At 38.0% G+C, this 22,500-nt stretch overlaps 1 protein-coding gene across 3 annotated transcripts in view; it reads left to right on the top strand.

The window, feature by feature from the left end:
- Lmpt (four and a half LIM domains protein limpet) overlaps positions 1 to 22,500 on the top strand; it is a 718,337-nt gene that overhangs the window by 155,483 nt on the left and 540,354 nt on the right. For all 3 annotated transcript variants that reach the window (XM_083138101.1, XM_083138103.1, XM_083138098.1), the window contains exon 2: positions 9,261 to 9,346. In XM_083138101.1, the coding sequence (XP_082994227.1) occupies positions 9,261 to 9,346 (86 nt within the window). The remainder of the gene's footprint in view (positions 1 to 9,260; positions 9,347 to 22,500) is intronic.

The following is a 22,500-nucleotide window of genomic DNA, read 5'->3' as shown; positions in this document are numbered from 1 at the left end:
GTGTCGCTTCCAATATTGGCGCTCTATGTAGGATAAAACTTTGTTTACATTCAGCAGTAGTACGAAACAGCAGCGTGTTGTCATGGCTGGTATGGTAAAAATGTTTAAATTATGCGATATTTTTAAATATTGCGAATGCGATGTGAATTCCAGGACCTATAACGAAGGTGAAGTTGTGATTAGAACGAAGCATTTAATTATGATAGGCAAAAATAACCTAACTTGACTGAAGTTAAAGATGCTATTAAAAGGCTAAAGAATAACAAAGCACCTGGCATTGATTTAATACCAGCTGAGTTAATTAAATATGGTGGAAATTCATTAATATGTCAAATTCATAAATTAATTTGTTTAATATGGAATAAAGAAGAAATCCCTCAACAGTGGAAAGAATCCATAATTGTTCCTGTGTTTAAAAAAGGTGATAAAATGAACTGCAGTAATTACCGTGGAATTTCTCTACTCTCAACAACATACAAAATATTGTCTGACATTCTTTTAACAAGACTAACCCCATATGCTAATGAAATTATAGGTGATTATCAATGTGGATTTAAACGTAACCGATCAACTACAGATCAAATTTTTCACATCAGACAGACACTTGAAAAAAAGTGGGAATATAATCAAAATGTCCATCAGCTATTCATTGATTTCAAAAAAGCATATGATTCAGTCAAAAGAGATAAATTATATAATATATTAGTAGAGTTTGGAATACCTAAGAAGCTTGTTAGTATGATAAAAATATGCACCAGTGAAACAGAAAGTAAAATTCGTGTGGGTAATAATGTGTCTGACAAATTTACAATTCATGATGGGTTAAAACAAGGAGATGCATTATCTCCATTGCTCTTTAACTTTGCCCTAGAATATGCTGTTAGGAAGGTAAGAGAAACTAACGAAGGACTAAAATTAAATGGTGTGACTCAGTTGTTAGCATATGCAGATGATGTAGACTTACTGGGGGATGATGTGAATACAATTAAGAATAATGCTAAAATATTTTTCAAAACTGCTAAAGAGATAGGTTTGGAAGTTAACAAAGAGAAAACTAAATATATGCTTACAGGCCGAAACCAAGTGTTAGGTAATAATCAAAATCTAATTATTGATAACAACTTGTTTGAACCAGTATCCAAATTCAAATACTTAGGAGTAATATTAACAAATGAAAATTGTATTAAAGAGGAAATAAAAAGTAGGCTTAATTCAGGAAATGCATGTTACTTCTCTCTTCTTAAACTTTTGTCTTCTCGTTTAATATCTAAGAAACTAAAAGTTAAAATATACAAAACAGTAATTTTGCCTGTAGTATTATATGGGTGTGAAACTTGGTCCCTTACATTGAAAGAGGAACATAAATTGAGAGTATTTGAAAATAAGATCCTTAGGAAAATATTTGGACGTAAAAGGGATGAGGAGACAGGTGAGTGGAGAAGGTTACATAATTTAGAACTACATAATTTGTACTCATGTCCAGATATTATTAGAATAATTAAATCAAGAAGACTTAGGTGGGCAGGCCATGTGGCACGAATGGGAGAGGAAAGAGGAGTTTACAGGATTCTTGTTGGGAAACCAGATGGTAAGAGACCTGTAGGAAGGCCAAGACGAAGATGGAGGGATAACGTTGAGCTGGACCTAAGGGAAATCGGTAGGGATGGGAAAGAGTATATAGATTTTGCTCAAGATAAGGACAGATGGAAGGCCTGTGTTGCTGCAGCCATGAACCTTCGGGTTTAAGAAGGCTAGAGAGTTAGTTTAGTTAGTTTAAAAATAACACGGGAAACACAGACGAAACTAATGTATACGCACTGATTCTTCAAAGCAGCCTCATGTTGTAACTGGGGTTCTCGGAAATTATTTGAAAATAAAGAAATTGAAATTGGCCTATACTTGAAAAGCTGGCAGGAGAAAACTGCGATCATGTCGTTGCAGTTCTTTCTCGATAATATTCACGATTTCATGACCAGGCAGGCTATCCTCACTGAAAAAGAACATCGTACTGAATGGAATAGCAACATTAGCATGTCCATTTTCATTTTCTGGTTACATTTGACATTAATTCATTCTCAAACTATTTTCATCTTCTCTCCTTTAATCGACTTGCACCTGTTCCAAATTTCACACATACATAATAGATGGATGCATTGGGTAAGACGCTTCATGACTTTCCGAAAGAGAAAAAAGTTTTATTTATAAAGTACGTACAATTTAAAACTTTACTTTCATGGCAATATAATATTTATCTCTCGAAAAATAAAGTGAGCAGACTCGTAATTTCCTTGCCGAATTACATTGTCATTCCCCATCAATTACGTTTTCCCTGATTTATTTACAAATATCAATTTTGTTGATTCCACGGGATGGAAACATATGAAAACTTTTCATTTACTCTGAACCATAAAACGATTTACAGCACAAAAAAACCTGAACAGTAGACCTTACTCTTTCGCATATTCCCCCTGCTTTAAACGACTTCAACACAACGTATCCTACATAGACTAGTTCCTGAAAGTCCCACCAGATGGCATATCAGTTAATTTTAATCGCGAATACCTCGCCCTTGCGAAAATACTGGGTACACCACTGCCATCAAAGGGTGGAAATCAGTGCCTGATTAGTCTATAACTAATTCTGCAGAGGTGGTGGGGACAAAGGAGGCTTTGCCCCCACAATGGCAATGAGTTATTAATTTGTGAAGTTTTAGGTTAGCACTTTCACCTCTTGTGCGAGCGGTCCAGGGTTCGTTTCCAGATTGGGGGGGGGGGGGTCCCTAAAATTTCGATGTTTTCCAAGGATCGTGAGGACGATTGGGGATTTATTGAAAAGAAGAAGAGCAAAATCCGGTCTAGAAAGCTAGAAAACATCGGCGATGGGACTCGACCATACGACACCTATTGAAAATGCCGGTTCGCAAGCCTCGCCCCTCAGAGGATTGTAACGAAACGAAGTTGAATATAGTTTAGTGGCAAACATATTGTTGAATGTTTGCTTTAAGGCCGCTTTATGCACAGATAGGATAATCGAATCCGGACATATAGTTCAGTGGGATTCGATCAGTATGTGTCTCCATAAGGTGACGACGTAACCAGTACGTCATCGGGGCAGCCCAGTTTAGTGGCAAACATTTTGCGGGGTTATAAAGAGAGACCACAAGGAAAAGAACTTTCTGCCAAAAGTCTCCGCGCGCCTTCCCCTTCATCGGTTCAACTCTAGTCATAAGGAAACATGCTCCACTCTGCCCCTCCCCTCCATGCGGGAGGACGATGCTCAAGGGTCGCGGATCTGCGCAGGCTCTTTTGCCTGTGGTTCCACTGTAGCATAGGTGTGCGCATATCGCCATACTACTGTATAAGCGACGATTCTGGCCTGGAAGGTGTGTCCAAAGTGGAAACTATAATCGCTCGTACTACAGGGTGGGCACAAAGTCCCGTGACCCCCCTCCATATTGTGACTGCAATTGCTAAATTATTATTTGTTGCTAATGCATGTATATATTGCATGCTGCAGGTGTATATCATGGCTGACACAAGTTACTACACCATTGAACAACGTTTGATTGCCAGCTGTTGGGTTCACGAAAAGGAACGAACTGGACGAACATTGGAGAATGTGCGAACAGATTTCCAACAGCTGTTTGGACGAGCCACTCCTCCCAAATTCACATTGCTGCGATGGGAAAAGAAGATTTTTACCACCGGTAGCGTGAAGGACAAACCACGAAGTGGCAGACCGTCCACCAGGCAGGAACAGTGCAGAGAGGTAGCCGAATCCGTGGTAAGATCCCCAATGAAGTCGACGCGGAAGAGATCCGCGGAACTGGGCATACCCCGGTCCACAATGCGTAAGCACATGAAGTTGGATTTAAAGGTACGACCATATCGACCGATGAGTGTTAATGAGTTATCGAACAATGACTTGATGCGCAGGAAGGACGCATGTGCCGCACTGCTTCAGACATTTGACTCGATACCGAAGCGGGGGAGAGTAATCTTTAGTGATGAGTGTGCCATTTATCGGAGCTCCCGGACACGAAACGTTGTGTTCTGGTCAAAGGAAAACCCTTACTTTTACGAAGAACTGGAGAACAACCCTCCTCATGTCATGATATGGGCGGGCATGGACAGTAAACGCCTTTATAGTCCTCATTTTATGGACAATGTTGTGAATCAGCATGAATATCTGAACATGCTCCATAATTGGTTTGTACCCCTCTTGACAGACATGGGGGTTAGGCAGCCATGCTGGTTGCAGCAAGATGGTGCACGCGCTCATTTTGCCATTCGAGTTCGCGAGTACCTCAATGAAGTCTTTCCGCAACGTTGGATTGGTCTTGGGTCTCCTGCCTTACCGGCTCCACTTGACTGGCCACCACGCAGCCCTGACCTCACAACGTGTGACAATGCACTATGGGGTTTTATCGAAATTGTTGCCAAGGACCGTTATGATACGGTTGAAGAATTGAAAGACACTGTGCGGAGAGCGTTCACACGTTACTCCATCAATGTTGAGGAAGATGTCACACAGGACATGGCGACGAATAATTCTGTGTTACGAAAATGATGGGGTTCATACGGACCCTTTGGACAGTTAGTGACAGTTAAGATGTAGGCATATGATCTGTGAAATACTGGATTGGTATACGTGGTACCATATCATATATTAGTGGGGGTCACGGGACTTTGTGCCCACCCTGTAGTAGTTCCGAAAATTCCCGCTAGATAGCACACTAAATGACTGAAATTCAGAATAAAGTATGCTTTCTGTATCGGGTAACCTATTTGGAAATCCTAGCAAGCATTTCTTCATAAAATTACTAGGACCAAACTTACTTTGCCTTGTAGCAACAAAGTTTTGTGAACCCACAAAGCAATCTTCTTTCAGAAATCGTACAAAAGTAAGTCGTGGATGTATGAATAAAGTAGTTGGAGGCAGTTCGACATAACGATGGAACATATTTGTGTGAGCAGATGATCAGGAAAGAATGAAACAAAACCTCCCACTGGGCCATATTGAAGCAGATGTAAAGTCATTAAACATACACAAAATTATCTTCTTAACTTACACCAAACTATAAGAACACATCTAAATGAATCATCAAGTTCTTTTATCAAATTGTTATGTTGTAACAAATAATTATCTTTACGATTCAGTTTTATACTTGCTTAGTTAGCGCTGTAGAGACTTCTGGGACAGGCTGTAGTTACATTCATACGCTCCTTTACGGCTCATTTTCACATCAGTTTTCGCGTCTACCGCTGATACTACGAGTCGGGTCTAGTTAGCGAGCCTGCCAACAGCCTAGAGCGTAAGCAAGAGTTAGCGATTGGTGCCCGGCTGTGATGACGTCACTGGCACGCTTGTTGATTGGAGCCTTCAGGATCCAGTACTCGCTCCCAAGCTCCAAATGCAGAACAGCCAGGCATGTTATACGAAAATAATCTGAACTTACACAGATTTTATTTATCTTTAAGCGTTGTTGACATTTCTATTACGTTTTATATTTTCTTGTGTGTGATATGCTAATAAAAAATACCAGGAAACATACATTTGCATTGCCATTACAAGTAAATTAGGTGAAACGAAAAGAAAACAAAAGTTGAATGATAACTGCACGATGCCTACGAACACTGAAACAAGTTCTGGGTATGGTTGCCACATCCCGTTGGAGTGCTACCAAGACAGGGGTCCAACGTTTTATTTACTTATTTTTAATTATGGTTAAGTAATGTATTGACTTTCGTTGTGTTGATTCAAAAATCTGTGTCATTAATTCACCATACTTCCTCATCTCGGCGATTAACCTAGAGAGGTAGAAATGTGACAAAACATAAAAATACAAGAACAGATATTGTGCTTTTTAGAGTACATATATCTTATGTATGAAACATGTTTAAACAGGTAAGAAAGTTTTAAACACAAAGAAACCGTTTAAATTAAATTTCAAGAAAATGGGTATATTTTTATAGACGGACACGTGCTTAGAACATCACAATCATCAACTACACAATAGTACTCAATTTTATGACATGATTGTTATATTAATAAGTATTAATAATAGCAGGTTTGACACTTCTAAAGCATGTTATTTTTCATTTTAAAAACAAAAAACTGCTGTACATCGGTTCTGCTAGTCAACGTTTGTTATATATGCCGGGGTTTCATAAATACGTGAGGGGTTACAAAAAATTGTTGCAAGTAAAGTATTGAACTTATGTTAATGAAACCAGTCCAGAACGAACGAGGAACTCAAACCGTTTTTTTTACACCTACAAATGTTCAATGTGTGCACCACGGGTCATACAGTACACTGAGAAAAAAGTCAGGTTGGCTGCAACAAATCCTAGTTACTGCAACCAAATCCATTGTTTGTTATACGCGAGCAAAACGTGAAGGTTCTCAGTACAAAATTTTTTGGTTGATTTAATTTTGTTCATCCAACCAAATCTTCTTTATGTTGTATCTAATTCGGTGTAGTTCTCTGAACAAAGATGTTTGGTACCATCAACCAAATCAAATTTGTTGGCAGTAAAGGATCGTTTTCTGGAATTATTATTATTAAAAATATTAAAAGCATGAAAATCTCGGGGGCACAGGGGAGAATTCCCCCCACCAACAATTTTGTGCTACAAGAATCCAGTTGGTAAAGGAATAAGTTGCTACTTTATAAACACCTGACATGTGTAAAATATAGAATCAATGTATATGTGTGTGTGTGTGTGTGTGTGTGTGTGTGTATACAGGGTGATTCAAAAGTCGCGCGACATAGGACAACCCCGTTATTTGTGCATATACCGAAAAAACGATAGAGGGCATAAGTGTAGGAAATACGTTGTTGGAAATCATGCGCGTAATAGTTGCGACAGCAGATGGACCATTTATTAGTCTTGTTATTAGTTATTGCTGCACAGAAAAATTCAACATTACGGTCATGATTTAAAACGTATTTTCCAACAATTTTGTTCTTGTTTCCTGCACACAATGAAAATAATACAAATGCAACATCATGGTCATGATTTCAAACATATGTCCAACAATTTTGCCCTCTATCGTTTTTTTCGGTATCTGCACAAATAACGGAGTTGTCCTATGTCGCGCGACTTTTGAATCACCCTGTATATATATATAAGTTGCTTCATCTGCGACATCTCCATATCCTCGCTTTTATATTGAGCTTGCATATCTGCAGAATTTGTAACGGTTTACGTGGTTGAATAAGGTCAAGTTCTGCAATAATTGAAGTTGGTACGGTTTCACCTTCAGACGCTTCTTCATAATTTTCTTCACTGTAGACTCGCAGGCTCTTGACACTGATTTTGTGGGACTCAACTCTCAGATGAAGCAACACCAGGAAACGTACGGCGGAATGTCCATTGCACAGCGGTCTATGACGCACTTTCGTGCATCCATAAGCAGCATGATTCACGAAACCGATCTGAGATCGATGCAATTCTGCTCTATTCTGCAAGTCGGCCTCCTACTCCACCGGGGGTGGTCTCACTTATGGCACACGTCTCAAACACTTTTTTTTAAAATAAAAAAAACCGTCCTTTTTTTAAATTAAAAAAACCGTCCTTGACTTCTGACGTAAGCGCGGATTGTTAAGTTACCCATGTTATGTTTAGCTCTTAGCATAATATGCACTCCAAATTTTCGGGGCTTGACCAAAAAGGTGTTATTTATGCTAAGAAACCTATACCGAACATGCCTAACCTAAGAACGAAAGCATTTCGCCTGATGTCAGAAGGCGAAGGGTGAGGCCTGACCCAAAAGGAGTTTGAGACGTGTGCGATAAGTGAGATCCGCGTAACAACGGTGGCGTAGTAGTTGGAACATGGTGTGACGTTTGAGTGGAGAATCTGCAATTAAATTATATAAGCTTGAGTTTTTGTTTTAAGTTCACTCTATGCACAGATAAGCTAAATATAACCAGAGACTCCTTGATTACAAGGTGATGACGTTACCACTATGCTATCGGTACGTCCGTAGTTATGCCACTTCAAAATCAGGTATTTTGTATTCTACAGGGTGTATCATAATAGAGTAAAGAACTTTAAGAATTTATTTGGACTAAATTGTATGGAATACAACAATGATGTTTGTTGTGTATCAATCAGTAACACTTCAAGTTTCTATGAATGTCTACAAATTAGTACAAATGTTCAATGTGGCTTCACCAGTTACGCGACACACATCCCATCGAAATTCTAGTTCTTGCCACACTTTTCCCAAGAACTCCTCGTCCACCAAAGCAAGGCCGTTTCTTATTCTCTCCTTTATTCTTTCTCTTCTTATTCTCTCCTTTATTCTTTCTCTTCTTATTCTCTCCTTTATTCTTTCTCTTCTTATTCTCTCCTTTATTCTTTCTCTTCTTATTCTCTCCTTTATTCTTTCTCTTCTTATTCTCTCCTTTATTCTTTCTCTTCTTATTCTCTCGAAAAACGCTGCGAAGTATATCCAATATGTACTGGGGATAACACTTCTTTTGTTCAAGAGGAACTACGTGAAGCGCAATTAGATGGGGGAGCGTGTATGTGCGTGTGTACACAGAACTGTATTTTGAGGTCGCAGAGAGCGTTCTTGGCATTGTTAGGGAAATGTGATGGGTATAATTGTGTTCAATAAACATTTCATATTTAGTTGCTGATGAGATGAAATAATTTTCCAAATGGAAGAAATTAGGTCATTTATCAAAAAAGGTAAGCCATATCTTTTTCGTCATTAAAACTAAAATTTATCTCTATTTTTCAGAACTAAAACGTTGTAAAAATCTTCAGCATTGAAGGAACAGTAGAAATGCATTTTAAATTAATTACACCGAATTGTGCCCAAAACCGCGAAAAATAACACCGAATTGAAGTAAAAAATAGCAGCGAAATTTAAGGAAAAACGGAACTAATACTTCGTCCCTAGCTATTCACAAAGCCCCAAATGCAAAAGTCTAGGGGCGTAAGAACTGGGAACTTTAAGGCACAGCCAGCTTTTTCTACACCTGTGAAAATCGCCATTTTCTTTAATACTACACCAGCGCCACAATGACCGTGTGTACAAAAGTCATGAAATCAGAACTTGAAGATTTTCTCATTATTATACAACAAACCTCATTGTTGGGTTTCAGATAATCTTTTAATAATAAAGCTGAGAAATTGTTTACTCTATTATAATACACGCTGTATTGTTGTAGAGATAGTCCCATTGTATGTTCTAAACAAATAAATGGCAATAAAGGTTGTTATTTTCTTTATTCGTTGCAGGGTATCCTAGTCCAGGAAGTCGACGCGGGTCAGCCATGCTTAACGTGCCAAGAGAAATGCTCTGGATTTAGTCCCCATATCTGGAGGTAAGTGCCGAAATATGTTGCTGTTAATTATGGCATATACGACTATCTACTTGGACTTAGTGCTATGTTGAGAGTTGGCAGAAATCGGCATTCGGATATTTGTTTACTTACTAGTTGAATACCCGGCGTTGCCCGGGTATTTATTTATCCCAATTTTCTATTAGGCAGGAAAATAATGAATTCTAACTATAGTGTAAAATGTAACTAATTTTATTTCATCGTGAATGTCACCAATTACATTAGCGACTCCGAAAACTATGGATTCCACACTAATATCGGTCGTTTTCGCAACACAAACTCATATCAGCCTGAATGTTAGACAACCCGAGTAACGCTATCGTTGTGCGGGATGCATAGAGTCACGGCTGATTTGTGCGGAATTTAATATCTGAATATCTGTCGTTTTCGATTATTTTTACATGTCACCCACCTTCCCACTCCCACCCCTAGGGGTACCAGGGGCGTCTTACCCCATATTATTTCTTTCCAGGTTGCAAGTGATATGTGTACCAAGTTTGGTTGAAATTGCTCCAGGCGTTCGAGAGTTATGCCGGAACAAACACACACACACATAGATCCATTTTTATATTCTTGTATATATAGATGGAAAAGCAGTGAATCATTTGAAAAAAGTAAATTCGTTTCAGTTACCGTTGCCGGAGGTGTAAGGGTCGACCCCTTCTGAAAGCACCCAACAATCAACGCCACTTTCACGTAGTACACCCATATAACTGCAGTCTTGTTGCACAACGAGGCTCTGGCGTCTGTGCGTACGGGGAGTATAATCATCCGCGGGGCTATGTGTCGTCCTGTGTTTTGTTCATATATGTGCTGAGTGTCCCTTTACAGCCTTGGTTTATAATTTGGGTAAAGAGATATTTAGTCCTCAGAGGCACGTGTTGATTTCAGCTATGTTAATGGGTTTAGTCCCGTGTAATGTGACGGGGCCAATAGTCTAAGGGTTGACGCCCCCACAAATTTAGATTTCAATGAATTCAATTTTTGCCGTTACCTAAAAACTAAATTCAGTACTTTGTTCTAGATAAGATGTAGCTTGTAGAACATATTTTGGCAAAACTTGCTTCAAATGAGTGGGATTCAATTGGGGATGTTTTGCAGCAGCCACTGAACGCATTGGACGCGATTTACCTATTAATAGGAAAATGGTATTTCGAAAGCTTTACATATCCGATACATACTGCCCGACCACGTTCGAGGGGAGCGTGAAAAGTTTTGAGCCTCACATGGAAGGAGTTATGCTAGGTAGTTAAAATTTTGGAGGATGTAAGGTTTGAGTTTTAGGACACTCTGTGCGAACTTTTATGAAATCCACATGTTTTCTTCTACTTTTTTGTCAAGTTGAAAATGAATGAAGTGTCAGACGAGAGATTGGCCGACAGGGCCGTGATTCGGTACCTCAGTCGGAAAGGCCTCACTGCACAGGCTGCTTTGGTCCAGCGTGGTTTCACCGCACTTCCCCATCCACCTTACTCCCCCGACCTGGCCCCGTCAGATTTTCATCTTTTCCCTGCTATGAAGAATTCACTTCGAGGACGTCATTTCCACACGGACGAAGGCGGTCATTGAGTGGTGTGAGACTCAGAACAAATCATTCTACCAGATGACTGTAAACAAATTGCAGCACAGAATGCATAAGTGCATTGATCTGGGGGGAGTGATTATAGAGATTATGTAGAGAAATCATAATGAGAAACTGTAGCTCAAACACCCCTTCCCTGTGAGGCTCAAAGCTTTTCACTATCCCCTCGTAAAACACACCTTATAAATATACTTAGCTCGAGTGGACGGATCCAAATTGGAAAGGGGAAATAAGTAAAAGCATGGACGATACTTCGTTGTAGATTTCAAATCAGCACTCGGTTGTTTCATTAACACTCACTTTTGTTACTGCGGTGATGTTACTAAGTTCTAACGTTTGAAACTTCAATAGCCATGAACCATTTCGAAGTGGAGCGAAGACGATATCCGCGGAACCTTCTTTGCATAAACCCTGTTTTAATTTTGCTAGTGGACTCGTCCAGTTGGCGCATGCGCACTTGCGTTGATAGACTGTATTTTACTGACCGTACCACTTTCATTTGTTTCCAGGTATGTGACGCATCTCATAGCATTTCAGTTACACTCAAGAGATTGGTGTGGTCGCTTCGGTACGACTCCCTGAATGACTGATTTCAGGTGGAAAATTTCCCCACAACATCAATACAGAGTGTGTGATCACTGAATACTAGGGGTGTTCGAGATTCCGAAAAGTCGGGAAAATTGTTTAAAAGTGGTTAATTCTCGGTCTTTTCAGCATTCTAATTGTCTGAATTTTTTCGGAAATTGTCAGTTTTATTCCAGAAATGTAAGAACAATAACTTATTGGGAAAATGGTATGTTGAATTAGAGATTTCCACAATGTCGGGAAGTTGCGAATTTTTCCCGTCCCGCATACCCCTACTAGTAGTTGTATTTGTGGTATAACCAGCACCACTTACAAGTGTAGAAAAGGCGAGGCTATTTGATTGAACAATCAGATTTGCTTACACTTAAAACAATGCCAAGATGGGGCCTGTACCCCAATTCTTCAGGTGTGATATGCTCTGATTTTTAAGAAATTCTGAATTTCTAGTGTAGAAAAGGCGAGGGCTCAACAGATAGATTTACCCATACTTAAGACAATGGCAAGAGGGGCTTATACCCCAATTTTTCAGGTGTGGAGGTTCGGGTTTAAGTCCTCATAAAATATGAAGCCTCCCCTGATGGCAAAATGATAATATTGTTGTCTTGTAAACAAAAGGCTCGGGGTTCGAGTCCTGATAAAATATTTAAGATTGAAATACATGTGGCAAAATAATATGTCCACAAGTGAGATTTTGAGAATAATTACTGCTCGTTGATAGCCCCCAGATCTGAAAACCTGGTAAAAAAATGTTTTACAACAATATATTGTACAAAAACTGAATTTCTCAATTTTCTTATTTTCTCATGTTTTATAACCACTTGCTCAATACAATAGAAGAATAGTGGGTAGGCATAATTAATTGCCTCCATGCCTTGCCGGCACGCAAGAGATAAAATCTACACGCTAGAAGGGAATAATAATGATTTTTCTGTGCGATTCACTGAAGGGGCCATTAATCTTTCTGTGCGTGTAACATGTCTGCAGCATGTAAAAGTGCAACAAAGATTATTGAGATAAAGATACACATTTTCTGACATAGAGGCAATGAACTGCCCCTCTTCATGTTGAAAGCAATTCTGTTCTGATAATATAAACCTAGGCAAAGACTTGGAAAATATTATGACAGAAACAAAATCCAATTTTGTCTGTATCAAGGTCTTCAGAAGCCAGTAAAATGTGGGCATATTCCATTTGGAGACGTGCTAATATTGTGGCATTGTAATCAGGGGCTTTGGGTTCGAGTCCTGTATAAGATTGAAATATATACAACTGCCCACACATAAGATATTCACTGTTAGCTGATATACAGTTGAGGTTTGTGTGTTGTACAACAGGATAATAGAGCAAATATCTTCTAGAATTGCTCTGTGACCCTCTCATTTCTTACATCATAAACATATGATTTTTCTCCTATGAGAATAACACTACATATGGTGTCATCAGGTAATGCCTCATGGAATTCACAGATAATTTTAATGTTTGTCCTGTCATTCACCACAACTTGTTTCCTTTTTGAAGTGTTAATTACAAACATGGGTCTCTGTGCCTTGAATTCATCTGGTGTGTAATACATGTCAGTATTGCCAGTAGTGACCCTCTTGAAAGCCGAAAAGGCCTCATATAATTTGAGGAAATCATCCTTGGACATGTCTAAATTGTAATTTTCTCTAGGAAATACCTCATTTCTGCCATTTTTAAGATATATGTTCTTGATGTTGCAGCTATCAAATTTGCTTGAATTTTTTTCCTGATTGTTGTGTCTTCCAGTCTGAAACAGTACCACTACAAAATCAGGCATGTCATATTGTATGCTGGAGAATGAATTTGTAGCATCAAACTCATAATATGTACCAGTTGCGGGCTTCTGTACACATTGATATGTATAAAATTGCAGAGGAATCTGTGGATTTTTTATTATATCAGCTTTGTATTTAAGAGCATAACTGGCCTCATACTCAACAACAGGGATTCTTAACTCCATAGTCTGAATAATGCATTTGCCTGCATCAGGTAGGGTATTGGGCAGAGCTTCCCCTGTAGAGTTTAATGTGCTGTACCTCATCAAAGCATTATTATCATTTGCAGCTCTTCTAAATGTGATTCTTAACCCACCCTTCCACATAATATCTTTGAAATCCGAGAAAAATCCTGGCAACAGGCGCATCGGGAACAGCACTGTGTGGTTCTTAGATAATATCTTATCACCAGCTTCAAATCCGCCTATTTTGTAGTATGAAGCCTCGGTTTTGGATAATTTTAATGTGGCCAAAGCTGTGGAGGTAATGCCGGGATAATCCACTCTGTTTATAACAACGCCATGCTTTCTGATCTCAATTTCAGAGAATAGATGCGGCACAAAATTGTCCACCAATCTTATATTAGAATTTGCCGGATATTCTGTACCATCGAGCTTTACAACATCAAATTTGATGTATAAATCTGCTCTGTGGGGGTGTATAAAGCCATCCCCTACATCAAGATCAACCTCAATTTCTGTGTTGGGTTGATTTAAATTTGCAAATGTCCTCCTGTTTGGAGGGAATGATTGAAGCTCATAACTCTCAATATTTTCCATTTTCTTCTTGTATGTATTTTTATTTAAATGTTAATCTCTATGATTGCAGTTGTTGTGGCTCCAGCAAAATCAACTAATTCTTCTTTTTCATTAGTGATCATCAATTCAATATAATCTATTCTATTATGACACACAGGAAAATATAATGTTGGGGATGGATTGTAGATGATGGGCTCCATGAATTCAGAATTAGGCTTGAATGTTGCAATAATGCCTGTTTGTTTGTGAGTGCCTATGCCATTTGATTTGGTGATCATACCCTCAGCCACATTACAGTGAATATTTAGAGTCTCTATGGCCAAGAATTTAGGTATATTCATAGCAGTGTGTTTGATGCCTGGTTCAAGTTTTGTGTTGTTCTCAAATCCCAACAGCTCTCCTATGGTGCCCAGATTCACTGTTTCTGTGGCAGATACAATTTCTACTCTGTGAGTGACAGAATTTTGACTTAACACTATACCTCTGGGTAATTGAGCATTTAAAGTAGATAGATTATATTGCCCTGGAGTGATGACAATTTTTTCATCCCCTACTGCAATTTTGTTGTTGTGGTGTGTAATATTGGGGATTAGGTACATGCCATAAAATGCTCTGAGAGCTATTGTTTTGGGATATACAATATCATCATGTAATTTGAGTTTCAATATTGAATTTTGGCTGGTGAGATGGAATACCCCCATGATGTTTTAAATACCACAAGGCCTTTTGAAAATCTTCAATTGATGGTTTATTTATTTGAGACATATATCTAAGAACAGATAAACACAAATGTCCGCAATTAACATCTTTGAAATTTTGAACACGGGCATTATTGTAATAAAGATTAGGTGATTTTAGATATTTTATTAAATTTTCAGGTGGAACACCTCCAAATGAATCAAATACAAATGCCTCATCTTTTAAATATTTAAGATAACAAATCCAGTGAGTGCCTTGATTTTTGTACTTATCCAAATTAACAATGCCACACTCTTTGTTGAGTGGTTGTTCTGGCAAAGAATCAGACATGTACACACCTCTAAAATGTTTGATGCCCAGTGGCTTGATTAAAGCTTCAATATCTTGGTTTGTAAGCGGCTCTTGTTTTTTTTAAACTTATTCATGGCTCTCTTAACACCTTTGCCCTGTTTCTCCATTGCCAGGTTATGGCGCTTCAATTCATCTAATTCTGCCCTATTCTTCTTGGCATCTATTACTGTTTTTGCTATGGCAGCTGATCCCCCAGCCAAGCTCCCAACAGCCCCGAGAGCAGCTAAGATGGCAGGGATGGTAAATATAAATCCCCCCACATGTGATTTTTTTCTTGATTGCTGTAATTTTTTTAATTGGGGGGTACTAAGTAACAATTTCATACCATGCCCCTTTGCAATACAAGAATTTTTTTTCTTGCGCTGCTTTTTGGTTAAAAGACTGTCAATAGTTTTAAGAGATTTGAGACCTGCATAAGGTATTTGATACATAACACCCTTGGCCTTCATTGTAGGTTTATTATATACATATTCACAACCCCCACCCCAGTTTTTGTTTGGTGCTCATAGCTATGGTGGTCCCCAATGCTGCTATTTTTTCACTCAAAGAAGCATCTTTGCTTACAAATCTGCCAAATGCAGCCTCTTCTAATTTCTTGTCTGCAACATGTCTCTTGTCAAGATCAGAATGTGTGTTGTATGCAATATCATGGTCTCTACAAGCAGCATCTAAGGGATTAACACCAGGATCACCTCTGTTTAATCTCTGGTCCAATTTTGTACCTGGACCACAATACTGATAGCCTGGAATGTGTAGTTCAAATGGCAACTTGTTTATAATGTCATTAACAAGGCCCCGACCCTCAGAAATATTCCAAAATTTAGGTGGTAGAGTATTAATAATTTTTATGAGATATCCAATCCCCTTAGTGTCATTCACTATGAAATTAGACAATTTGGTGCTTATCATGTCCATAATTCCAACCTTTTCATTGTAAAAATTGTTGTTGCCAGCATTTTCCTCCCCAGCTATCACCAATAACCTATCTACAAGTTTCCTGACATCATCAACCCACACAAATTCTTTAGGCAGGGTGTTGTATTGTTTGATTCCACTGCCAGTCTTGATTTGAGACCATATGGGTTTGATTAAATTGTTGTATTTTGCCCCACTGCTCGACTTGACTCTTTTTTGTGTGGGATCATTGTTCTGGTATAGAGCATCTGATTTTATTAATATTTCTTTGTGATCCTCATAATCTTGATCTGTATAGCTGCCAGGCCTTTTCCTAGTCATGAGTTCCCACAATCCAGGTGTTCCGAGATACTTAACAAAAGCACCTTTTTCTCCGAGACGAGATTCTGAATATACAATTATATCATCTCCCATAAATGTTACTCTGAAATTGCCAATTCTATGTATGATGCTGCCATCAAGCTCTGTGTCAGCATATAAGCCAAACACCTCATCTTTATTGTCTTTAGGTGTGGTTAAATATTTTTGAGCAAGAAGACCCAATTCAATAGGATCCTGACTAGCCTCAATTCTTCTAGGAGCAATAGGACTAGGTGTATGAATACTGGAAAGTGGGGTGAATGGATAATCTAATATGTTCCTAGCAGCTACAGGTACAAGCTCTGTGAGCAAATTTTGATTTTGCTCTGTAACAGTTTTGATATTCTTACCTAAATTATTAATAGCATCAATTACAGGCTGTTCTGTTTGTTTGTGTTTTTCATAAATTCCTCGGTTCTCTGATTTCCATCCCTTAAATCTTTTTACAAGATAATCTCTTAATTTAAGATCATCAATGATTGGCCTTTTCATGGTTATTTATTTATGTTTCAATGTCTAGAAAATTGTTGATTTTATTTCTGTATTTACCAGTATTAGGTGTTCTTGTCATATCAATTGTGACAAACCCATAACTATCCTGGTTCCAGCACCTGCTGCAAAACTTGGAAAAATCATTGTAGCTCAGGTCCCCACCTACATATTCATCATGTATGTGTTTGAGGTTGGTATGGTCTTGATGAAATATACATATAAAATTGCTGTTGTCCCGGATCAGCTGTTTTGGAATTTTAGAAAAAGTCTGTGCCAGGTAGAAGCAATCAATGTTTTTGTGTCGGCCCTGTGTAAAGAAAGTTCTAACTTTGTTTTGATTATCCAATATAATGTCATCAAACACAACAACAGAATTATCGAGACATTCATCAAGTGGCTTAACATCTGGTTCAAAAGTGGCAATATCCAATCCATCATAAAGCTTCATCAGCTGCTGATATTTTAATTGTTCCAAGCTCTTAGAAAAGACATACAAGTGCCTGTTTTTCCAGTCTAACCAGTTGGGTGCCAATAAAAAATTATCAACCATTAGTGTAGTTTTACCACAAGCAGATGGCCCAACAATAAGACACCTAATATTATCAGGTAGCAATTTGCCATTTCTCTTATTCTGTTGTTCAGGTTCTGGCAGCCTTTTTATAACATCCCAGGTGCTCATATTATTATTTTGTTTGCATCGATCCAGCTGTGTTCTGGGAGTCCTAGCCATTTGACAAGTAACTTGTTGCCTTTTCTGCGGATAATTTTTGCTATGAGATATGTGTCAGGCTGTTTAGTTTTGCTGAGCTCTTGTTCATAGAACCTGCCTTTGAGAATTTCTCCTCGGTGATCCTTTATTATATATGTGTTAAGGGTCCCGGGTTTAACTTGAGCCACTGTAAATAATTCAGTGCTCCAGGTTCTTGTAAAGCCTCTCTTGAATAAGTGCTTATATTTGCTTATTCTTACTTGATCCCCCACCTTGTATTTGGCTTTTCTTGTTGTTGGCTGATATTTAGGATAATAAACAGTGCTGATCAATTTTTGCTCATCAGATGAAGTTACTTCAGAGGGTTTCATGTTGATTGTGGAATGGACAGAATTGTTATATTTATGTAGAAGTTCTGGAAGAATATTAATCCATTTATAATTACCTTGAAGGGTAAATTGTTTATACATAAGATTTTTTAAGGTTCTGTTGAATCTCTCTACAATTGAGGCTTTGAGATCACTGTAACTCGAATAATGTTTTATTGCCTGGCTTTTAATAAATTGTTGAAACACTGAATTATAAAATTCTTTGCCATTATCTGTTTGCAAATATCGCGGGGATCTTCCACTCTGATTGATGATTGTCCTGATGGCTTTTGTAACACATTTTCCAGTCTTGGATTTGAGTGGCATAGCCCAGGCAAATTTTGAAAATGTGTCTATAACAGTGAGTAGATACTTGTAGCCCTTGTTGATTTTGTCTAAGTTTTTCAACTGCCCACTTGCCATTTCAATCAAGTCGCTTTGCCATAAATCATCTATGCCCTTTGTGACTACTGGGAGTCTCTTATAATTATGTCTGGCTTGTCTGTGTAATTCATCAACAATAATTTGTCTAGACATAATATGTAAACAAGAATATTGCAACTATGGGGTGTTCAGCAGCTGATACTGCAGGATTTTCTAAATATAATTTGTCCCCTATTTGTATTTTAAATTCCAGAGTGCCATCATCTTCAGTATAGGCTGTTTCTAATGTATTGGGATCTGTAAAATCCTCCAATTCTACACTGGTGATTTTCACTTTGTTATCAGCATTTGTTATTGATAAGGTAGGGTAGTGATGTGCCTGTGGCTGTAGCCAATATTTGATCTTGATTGGTCTCAATGTGCCCCCAACAAAAAATTGGTAATACAATTGTGCAGGGGACAGCATATATATTTTGCCTCCTGGTGTAAATGGAGAATCATATTCTTTGTTGGGGATGCTGTTCAATTCAAGAATTACTGTATGTTTTGGATTCTCGATTATGCCTGTTATTTCCTTTTCTGCTGTGAGCAATCTGCTTGTTACAGATTCAAGATGCTCATTGATGGTTCTTACAACATCATCATGGCCCGGCTTTATTTTTATGTCCACAACAAGTTTTTTGTATTGCTGCACAATTTCTTGTAGCTGGGTGGCAAAAACAGACAGAGCATTTGCTTGATTGGATTCCATGGTCCCTAGCTGCTGCTTGATATTAGCTACAATTTGTTGCAAATTTTCAACAATTGCCAATTTTGAATTTTGAGCTGTAAGATCATGGACCTGTCTTCTGATATCCTCAAACAGGGCATGCAATTCATTAATATGTTGATTGGTTGGAAGAGTGGCCACTGTCTGTGTGAGATGTTTGATCTCTGCCTGGATATTCTTGATATCTTCTGATTTCAATATCCTATTCACTGCTCTCTTAATATTTTTAAGTTCCTGTGATGTGGGCAAATTTGATACTGTATTTTGCAAAGATTCAAGTGCCAATTTTACATTGTGTAATTCAGAAGCATCAGCCACATTTTGCATAGCATTTTGGAGCAGAGCTATATCTGCCTGAGAGGGTGTGGATTGTTGTAAAATTTCAAGTTTTGTTTGAATATCATCAATCAAATGATGAAAATGAGATAGTTCAGATTCAGTGTTGAGGTTTTCAAGCTTTGTGATTTGTTGCTGGACACTAACAAGGGTATCTACAATCCCAGGCAGGCGGGATTCTAGTACATTTGCCAAATCACTTTGCACTGCTGCTATTGTACCTTCAAGATGGGTTATGGAACTTTGAATTTTTCCAAAATCTTCATATGTTTCAAGTTGCAGCTTAATATTTGCTACACTTCGAGTTATTGCATTCAAAGCATCAGAAGATGGCAAATTGTTCATAAAATTTTCAAGTGTCTCAATTTTTTCTTTAACCTCGGCTATGGCATTGTTCAGAGGGTCCAGATTAGGTATTTGGAGTGAGTGAATCTGTTCTTTTAGAGTGGAAATCACTAGATCAAAATCTTCTTGTGATTTTATGCTTTTGACAATTGTTTGGAGCTGTGTCTGGACATTATTTATCTGCTCTTCCAATTGCTGTTTCAATTGCTCAGAGTTGTTAGCCTGGGTCTTAAATTTGGCTTGAAGAGCTGCAACAGCTTCTTCCAAACTTTGAAAATTATCTAATGTGGCCAGGTCGGTATATTTCTGAAGCAACAATTTGAGTTCAGAATCAATTTTAAGAAGAGGGTCCATGCATTGTGATTGCAAATTTGTAATTTCTAATTGAAGACTGGCATTGAGTGTAGTTTGTAAAGCTTGTAAATCACTTCTTAATTTCTTGACTCTGACATCAAGCATCAAAATCTCATCACTGTGATCTTCATGTCTTGTATGGCCAAAAATATCATTAGGCATTTTTGATTTAGTAGTTATTTATTATTGAATACCTGATTCTTAATTCTATAAAAAAGGGTATAAGCTTGTCATATGATCCAGGGACCTCAATATATAAGCAGTCACCAGCAGAAACAGTATATACAGTGCCAGAAACCATGTTTGAGTGCTTAATTCTGTAAATATTTCTCCCTACTGAAATTTTAACATCACCCTCAGGAGTTGTAATAAATTGCAATTGCCCACCTACAGGTAATTGGTAATGATTTAAATTATTGTTAAATATGTACAATATTTTGCCTGTTTCATCATCAACATCTGTAAGTATGCTGTTCAGATGAATAATTAACAAGCCACTCAGTTTAGACTGCATATCAGAAGAGGGTTGTGGTGTTGGCAGCTCCATAATAGCCCGTTTTTTGAACCCAAATAAGTTCATAGGCATGTTTATTTATTTCAAATCATGCTCTGTGCTTGTGCATTGATTGCCATTTTTCAAATCACAATGACCCCATGGTAAAGTATGAATGCCACATGATAAAACACATCTCTTATCATCATGTGGGTCCAGAGCCACTTTTCTTACAACATTTGAAGTCAATAAGTGATCCACACTCTGGATTCTGGATTCTGATGTTCTTTTTGTGCTACATGATTTGAGGCAATTTTTATAATCTTCAAATTGGAGCTCTTTGTCAACAGTCACTTTGCCAATGCCCTTGGCCTTTTTGACAACAGCATTGCATGTTTTAAAACTGTACATCTTGGCACTTAACCCAGCAAATTCCACAATAGCATCACCAAGTGTTTCATCTTTTAACTTGCCAGGCACTTTTTTGTTGTGGGGTTGAATCCTTTTATGTTCACTGGTATCAAAATATTCAAACAATTCAGGCTGGGTCATATCTTTATAAACATCTTCTGTTTTAATATCAAGAATAAAACTATCCGTGTCCATGTACATCAATTTTATATTATCACCATAAAAAGGTTTCAACACATCATAATACAATATTAACATATGTAATTTGGCCAATTCCAATATTGCAGCCCCTACATAAATAGGTTTATCAAACTTAATCTTTGTTTTCTTCATGTTGAAAAGTGCCATATTTTCATCATAAATTCTTCTATAATTGAAATTAGGCTTTGCAACCAATTTTTTGCTCAGGCTGGGGTCAGTAATTATTTTAACATCGGTATGTTTTCTGACATTTTCAATTGTTTTGCCATATACTGAATTCACCATCAATTTAAACAAGGCCTTATCAAATTGGCTCTTTGCAGATGTTCGAAGCTCCGTGTTTGTATCAATATATGATTTCAACCATCTTGAGTGTTTGAACCTCAAAGCTTTTCTAAGTTTGGTCACTTGAACACCATGATGCATCAGGAACTGGAGGTTCTTGTAATATATGACATAGCCTTGTTTTGGCTCCAGAGTCATCATGAGCTTCCTCTGTTTAGAGCCAGGTGAGCACTGAACCTCAGGAATTGGGGGCAGATCAGAAAATTTCTTATGTAAATGATCAGGAATTGTCAGATCAACCTCTAAGAAGAGGCCATAGTCACTATCATCAAAGTCCTGAAGATCCTCAATATTGAAATCTTCAACCCATTCAAGCCCTGCATATGGCAGTTTTTGCATCATGGCATGAGCATAGAGGCTATTTGCATCCACATACAATATATAATTTGATGGCAGTGCTGGATCATAATCAGGCATATATTTGTTATTTGCTCTGGCATATCTCTGAGAACATTGCACCATACCTCCTTTTATATTTTCCTCCACAAACAGATACATATCTTGATCCTGGATCAGATCCAATGGCATTTTGGTATTTAAAAACATTGCATCCCATGCTAGGCCCGGAGCACTGAAAAAATACACTGGGTCCAGTCCATAATTTTGCATGCAAGATTTTCTGAATGTCTGCATTATATCTGCAAAGATGGTCACATCAAGTTTCAAATATGCCATGTGATATTCACCAAATGTCTGGCATTTTAAATTGTTCCACACCAATTGGGCATGGTGATAATCCTCATCAGTGATTCCAGAACCTCTGATTTTGCTGTAAAACTCATGTTGTGGAGGCAAAGAACACTCATCAAATTTAGAAAAATCTGTGACATAATCATATGGATATACACCCTTCCGCCTAATTAATTTCAGGTCCTGATTTGGA

The sequence above is a fragment of the Lepisma saccharinum genome, chromosome 16 (assembly GCF_977018435.1).
Source record: "Lepisma saccharinum chromosome 16, izLepSacc3.1, whole genome shotgun sequence".
Taxonomy (NCBI): domain Eukaryota; kingdom Metazoa; phylum Arthropoda; class Insecta; order Zygentoma; family Lepismatidae; genus Lepisma; species Lepisma saccharinum.
Note: the sequence above shows the minus strand (reverse complement) of the source record. Positions and strands in the feature narration are given on the sequence as shown.